At 52.6% G+C, this 6,791-nt stretch overlaps 1 protein-coding gene across 1 annotated transcript in view; it reads right to left on the reverse strand.

Moving 5' to 3' along the window:
• The window catches only part of Msh5 (mutS homolog 5), a 17,797-nt gene that overhangs the window by 446 nt on the left and 10,560 nt on the right, over positions 1-6,791 (reverse strand). Inside the window, exons 12-23 of the mRNA XM_029471594.1 lie at positions 4,729-4,857; positions 4,388-4,460; positions 3,919-4,028; positions 3,500-3,580; positions 2,792-2,879; positions 2,467-2,656; positions 2,261-2,387; positions 1,707-1,856; positions 1,299-1,373; positions 976-1,119; positions 752-889; positions 294-367 (exon numbers count right to left, since the gene is read on the reverse strand). Of these exons, the coding sequence (XP_029327454.1) occupies positions 294-367; positions 752-889; positions 976-1,119; positions 1,299-1,373; positions 1,707-1,856; positions 2,261-2,387; positions 2,467-2,656; positions 2,792-2,879; positions 3,500-3,580; positions 3,919-4,028; positions 4,388-4,460; positions 4,729-4,857 (1,379 nt within the window). The remainder of the gene's footprint in view (positions 1-293; positions 368-751; positions 890-975; positions 1,120-1,298; positions 1,374-1,706; positions 1,857-2,260; positions 2,388-2,466; positions 2,657-2,791; positions 2,880-3,499; positions 3,581-3,918; positions 4,029-4,387; positions 4,461-4,728; positions 4,858-6,791) is intronic.

Below are 6,791 nucleotides of genomic sequence, written 5' to 3' on the forward strand. Positions count from 1 at the left end.
CTCACTTTGTAGACCAGGCTGGCCTCGAACTCAGAAATCCGCCTGCCTCTGCCTCCCGATTGCTGGGATTAAAGGCGTGCGCCACCACGCCCGGCTTGTTTGTCGTTTTTTGACAAGGTCTTGCTATGTAGCTCAGGCTGGCCTTGAACACCAGGCTTACAGGCATGTGCCACACCTGACTTGGTGAGGAGAAGGACAAGGAGGAGGAGGAGGGCACAGGGCTGCAGGAAGGTGGCTGGGGCCAGGTGAGGGAGGACACAGGAGCTGTGGGGAGCATGGTAGGCCCCACTCACTTTTCCATTTGGTTCCTCCTCAGAAGCTCATTCGTGGCCTTGATGGGTTTCCCACTGTGGATCAAGTCTGAGACCTAGCACAGAAGCACAGGAAGGATGGGGTGAGGACGTTAGGGAAGAGGGGAAATGAGGGTCAGAAGTCCTGTGGGCCTACAAGTCCAGAGTTTCAAGAGGAACAGGAAAGAGGGTACAGAGATGGCTCAGCAGCTAAGAGCACTAACTGCTCTCTCAGAGGACCTGGGTTCAATTCCCAGCACCCACGTGGCAGCTCACAAACCATCTGTAACTCCAGTGTCCTGAGATTGATGTCATTTTCTGACCTCCACAGACACCAGGCACATGTGGTATATTTATATAAATTCAAGGAAAACACTCATATGCATAAGATAAGTCAATCTTAAACTTAGCAAGAGGAGCAGTGTACTTGAGGGGGCCCGAGGTGGGGTGGTGCTCATTACCTCTTTGCCACGAGCAATGAGTGGGTCAGGAAGCCCAGCCTGGGCCGCTGTGTGGGAGGCGTGGCTGGCACTGGCGACACCTTGGCAAAGCTGGTAGAAGAAGACAAGGTCTTCCCCATCCTCACAAGTCTCCATGGTCTGCAAAGAGAACAAACAAGGACCCTGCGCCTTCAGTGCCCTGGGACTGAGAAGAGGGAAAGGCCATGGTCAGAGTGACTCCTCACCAAATACTGCACCAGGGGTCCTTGCGGCAGCAGCTGCAGCTGAACAAGGCTCAGGAAGTTGGTGGCCACAAAGACGTGGGGGCAGCTGGGTCCCAGTGCTAGCCAGTGACGGAGCACAGCAGCTAGAAGTGCCAGGCCATCCACCTGTCAAAGGGCAGAGGTGAGAGGGCAGAGCCAGGATGGCTGTGTCCTTCTGTAGCTGCCCTGGCTTCTCCTCCCCTCTGTGCACGCATCCCCCTTCCTTCCCTGAGGTCAGTCTCCTGCTCCCATCCCTCATCTTCCTCCATCCCCCATCCTTAGCATCTCTTCATTTTCCTCCGCACCGAGTTGGTCCCCTTCCCGAATTCATCGATCAGGACCAGCGAGTGCTCTGTGGCATTGTTCACTGCTTTCGCCACCTGTTGGGCATGAAGGGGACAAGGGAGCTTTCTTGGTGGTTAGGGCTGTGATGTGTCATCATGAATAAACTCCTTACATGTGTCTACCCCTAAACTGCAACCTTTTTAATAGCGATGCTCTTATTTGCCGGGCCTTCCCCTGCCAGCTGAGAGGTCACACAAAGGAGCCTCAGGAACTGTGGATGGTGTTGCGGCCTCCAGACTCCGACCTCGGTGCTCCCTGGCCCCAGTGCAGATGGCATGCATTGGAGGAAATGTGTTCCTGTCCAAGACTTCCAGGGGCACAGTTCCTACCCGGTCACCCTTCCCCCAGCCCCTGCTGCTCCCTTTAACCTGGTTGAGATCAATCATGAAGGTGGAGAGGCCGAGGGAGATGGATTCGCAGCTGTGAATTCGGGTGAAGATGGCGTCGATTACCCCAATCTCAGCCTCCTCTGCAGGCACGAAACTGCCCACCAGGGCCATGAAAGTGATCAAGCCTACCTGGGCCAGGGCAGGGGAGACAGAACATGGGCCTGTTGCCGTAATATGGGCAAAGTAAAAATGGGTCTCAACTAAAGACATGAGCGACAGATTAAAGAGAGGACGCAGTGTAACAGAAGAACAGAGCCCTGGAACACAGTTTCCCGGGTCCTGACTTCACAATTAACTCCAGAGAATCAGGGTTGTGGGTAAAGGCATTCTAGGGAACGGCATGGATCTATCTGGAGGTTGGTCCAGGGACTTGTGGCCACGGAAAGGTCTAGCCTAAAGAAGAGACTGTCCCTCAGAGGACAAGGGCATGTGCTGCGTGGGGGTGGGGGTGGGTGTGGGGGAACAGAGGATCCGGCCTGGCGGCCAGAGGAAATGGAGATGTGGGCCGCCCGCCCGGGTTGGCAGCCCCTCACCTGCTTGAGATAAATGCTTTTCCCTGAGGAGTTGGGTCCAGTGATGACTTTGACCCTGCCCTGGTCCCCACCACAGTCCGTGGAGTTGGGCACGAAGGTTCGTGCGCACAGTTCCATTAGAGGATGCCTGTGGTGGGTAGAGAGACACTGCATGGTTTGTGGACGCAGGGAGGAACCCCACAGCGGGACATGGGGCCCCTTCTCACCTGCCATTCCTGATTCGCACTCCATGGATACAGGGAGAGTAATGCGGTCTCGAATAGCCGTAGTCCCGGGCAGCACTGGCAAGAGCCAACAGGACGTCCAGGCGGGAGGCAAGGTCCAATACCCGAGTTAAGACTGAAGCCCGTGCCAGCACCTGGCACTGCAGCTGGTACATCAACAGGGTCTCCTGGTCTGGAGAAGGAGAGAGAGAGGTGCCTGGAAAGATCTGGAAGCAGGCACACAGATGCTGTGCGACCATGCAGAGGGGCCAGCATGAGAGCAGGGTCTGTTAGAGCAGCCTGCCCCCTCCCCCCACGGGCTCCTCACCCCGGATCTCGCAGTGCAGATCTCCCAGCAGCGTGTCCAGCTCCTTGGTCCGGGCGCTACGATAGTGCAGCTTGTCCTCTGAGAGAAACTGGGTGCAAGGAGTCCAGACTCTGGGCTTGTTGTCTCTTGTTTCGTTTTGTTTTGATTTGATTTGTTTTGTTTTGTTTTGGGACAGGATTTCATTCTATAGCCCTGGCTGGCTTGCAACTCACAGAGACCCACCTGCCTCTGTCTCCAGAGTGCTGGGATTAAAGTTGTGATCACAAGCCAGGCAGCAGTAGTGCATACCTTCAATCCCCAGCACTTGGGAGTCATAGGCAGGTGGACTCTGTGAGTCTGAGGCCAGCCTGGTCTACAGAGTGAGTTCCCGAAAAGCCAGGGATACACCTCCATGCCCCACACCACCATGTCCACATCACCATGCCCCACACCACCATGCCCACACCACCATGTCCACATCACCATGCCCCACACCACCATGCCCACACCACCATGCCCAGTGGCTTTTCATCCCTTAGGTCTTCTCTCCTCTCCACCTGCCTGGACCTCCTCCAGCCCCTCACCCCCAACTCCTCTTCTGACTCAGGACTGGAAAAGCTTCTTAAACTACAAAAATGATCCCACATCATGTTCAGTGCTGATGGGCTGAGACCCTTCTTCCAGCTTCTTATCACACTCCTCCCACCACCGAGAAGTCGAGACACTTACCATGAAGTCCAGCCCCTCAATCTCAAAGTCACTAGCTTCTACCATGAAAGGCAAGCGGGGAATGGAAAGAAGGAAGCCAATCTGGGGAGAGAATGGAGTCAGAGTGGGCAGGAACTTACTGAACACCCTCTGGTCCAAGAGGGAGCCCAGACACCACTGGGATCCTCCATTCCTCTGTCAGAGACTGAAGTCACCAAAGGTATTCATGCCCCTGGGTTTAAGGACAGTGGGTGCCTGTCACCCATTGACTGCCAGGGTTAATTTAGCTCATCTGGCTGGGTGTCACTTCCTCCCGGACCACTCCACATGAGACCTATGGATGCATCCATGAGCCGCTGTCCTGCCCTCCAGTGTTGAAGGGCTTTCATGCATCACCATGAAACTCCTGGGGACTTCACTGCTCTCCTGCACTCGCTCACCAGAGGGATGTAGATGACACTGCATGAGGGGATGCGAGAGTCCAGGTTCTCCAGCTCCTTCTGAGCAACTTCAGTGAGGAAGCTCGGAAGCCCCATCAGCCTTCGCTTCTCTAGGTGTGTAGAAAATTACATGCATATAAAAATGAGGTCTGGGAGGATTAGGGGTTCAAGGCCAACTCTGGCCACATGAAACTAATTTTTTTAAGAATCCCTGATTATCCAGGCATGGTGATCGGTGCATGCCTGCAATCCAAGCCCTCCAGAGTGGGAGCAGGAGGATCAGGAGTTTGAGGCTGTCCTTGGTTATATACTGAGTTTGAGGCTAGCCCATGCTACTGGAGACTCTAAAGGAAGAGCTTTCTTCTGGCTGCAAGCTGATTCCCATGTATGTGTCTAGCCGCGCATGGATCATGGATCGAACGACTGCCCCAGGACCCCCAGGCCTAGGACCCACACGCCCAGCACTCACTGGCATCTATGTCAGGGTCTATGTTAGGGAGGACTGTGAAGCGATTTTCAGCAAAACTTTCCTCAAAGTCCACCTGAGGAGACAGATTAGACGTCCAGTTTCTTAGCACCCAGCACCCTCTCTCTGTTCTGTCCCCCGGTTCTCCTTGGGCCCCAGATCCCCCTTTAATCCTCATCTTCAGACACTTCCTCTCAGCATGTTGTTTTGTCACCAGGTGATGCCACATCTCCTATGTGCCCCCACCTCCCACACCACATTCTCCAGACCCCAGACCCTTTCTACTCCTCCATCCTGCCCCACTCCTCCTCCTCCTCCTCCTCCGGTGTCTGGCTTCTGCTCACCACCTTCCCGATGAGGCTGGCAATGTGATGCAGGTCGTCAGAGAACTCCTGGGCAATGTCCTGAAAAAGCTGGATGGACTGTGGCAGAGAACGGCAGGCATCCCTCAGGCCGAGAGCACTGTACACAGTCTGTGGGAGAGATGACTGAGAAGGTGACCCCACCCAGGTGACATGGACAGAACGAGAAACACAAGGACCAATGGTGAACACTGAGAGGTTACCAAAGGCAAGAACACACCCACAGACACAGATAAAAAACATAGAAAGTGGGGCATGATGGTGCATGCCTACAATTTCAGCACTTGAGTGACAGAGGCAGGTGGATCTCTGTGAGTTTGAGGCCAGCCTGGTCTACAGAGTGAGTTCCAGGACAGCCAGGGCTACACAGGAGATCCTGTCTCAAAAAACAAGCAAAGAGAAAGAAAGAAAGAAAGAAAGAAAGAAAGAAAGAAAGAAAGAAAGAAAGAGAGAAAGAGAGAAAGAAAGAGGGCTGGAGAGATGGCTCAGTGGTTGAGAGCACTGCTCTTCCAAAGGTCCTGAGTTCAAATTCCAGCAACCACATGGTGACGCACAACCATCTGCAATGAGAGCTGATGCCCTCTTCTGGTGTGTCTGAGACAGCTACAGTGTACTCATATAAATAAAAATCTTAAAAAAAAAAAAAAAAAAGGAAGANAAAGGAAGAAAGNAAAAACCGATGGAGAGAACAGATTATTATTAAATTAAACTTCTGCAAGAGGAGGACAAGAAAACAATCAGGCTGGGCATGGTGGTACACACCTTTAATCCCAGCACTTGGGAGGCAGAGACAGGTGGATCTCTGTGAGTTCAAGGCCAGCCTGGTCTACAGAGTGAGCTCCAGGACAGCCAGAGCTATACAGAGAAACCCTGTCTCGAAAAACCAAAACCAAAACAAAAACAGAAAAAAGGGTTTTAGAAGTCAGGGAGGAAGTGTGCTAGAAGAAGCAGAGAGGGGCCAGCGTCCCTGAGAACTCATTCTCCAGGGCAAGGTCAGTGACCGGGAGGGAGCTGATGTGACCACAGGTTAAGCTATGGACAGAGCATAGCACCAGAGGGAGTGTCCTTCTGCAGAAGAGCTGTATAAACCGCACAAGTCAAGGGCTGGGACGAGCAGCAGATTCAGTAGCCCCGATAAAGCAGACAGAGTTGAACAACTGACAAAGTCCAAGAATTTCAAACAAATCTGGAGAGGCCTGAGGCTATTTGGGAAGCCTTTTCACAGAAAAGGAAAGGAGGTGAGCCTTAAATAAAAACTCCAAAGTCAGCTGAGAACCGAGACAGAGCAAATGAACACAGGAGGGAGATGCAGTGACCCGCACTGATGTGCCAGGCCACGTTTTAGATTTCCTTGTGAGTCAGAGCCCTGTGGGGTGGGCACTACCTCCACCTTCAGCTCACAGATGAGCAGTCTGAAGCACAAGAGGCAATGGCAGCCTCAACTCTCACAGCAAATGAATGGACTGGGGCTTGAACCAAGCGTGTAGCTCCCTTGTTCTCATTGTCACCATGCACCACTGCTAAGCTGCAACCCAACTGTTTACTCTGAGATAAGATCACACTAAGTTACCCACACAGCTCTCTAACTCACTCTGTAGTCCAGGCTAGGCTTGTGCTTCTTTTGCTTTGGGGGCACAAGGTCTCAATTGGGTGTGATGTCGAAAGTCTGTAATCCCAGCACTCTGGAAACTGAGGCAGATGGATCGCAAATTCAAGATCAACTGGGATGACATAGTGCATTTAAGGCTAGCCTGTGCTATATTTTGAGATCCTGTCTCTAAGCAACCAAACAAGCAAATGTCAGTGCTTATAAGGCAGAGACAAAAGGGTTGCTACAAGTTTGAGGCTAGCCTAGTCTACACAGCAAGTTCAGGAAGTACATTGCTACACAGTGAGACCCTGTCTCAAACTAGATAATAAAAAAAAATATTTTTTTTTTGTTTTTGTTTTTTCGAGACAGGGTTTCTCTGTAGCCCTGGCTGTCCTGGAACTCACTTTGTAGACCAGGCTGGCCTCGAACTCAGAAATCCACCTGCCTCTGCCTC

Source organism: Mus caroli, chromosome 17 (assembly GCF_900094665.2).
Source record: "Mus caroli chromosome 17, CAROLI_EIJ_v1.1, whole genome shotgun sequence".
NCBI lineage: Eukaryota > Metazoa > Chordata > Mammalia > Rodentia > Muridae > Mus > Mus caroli.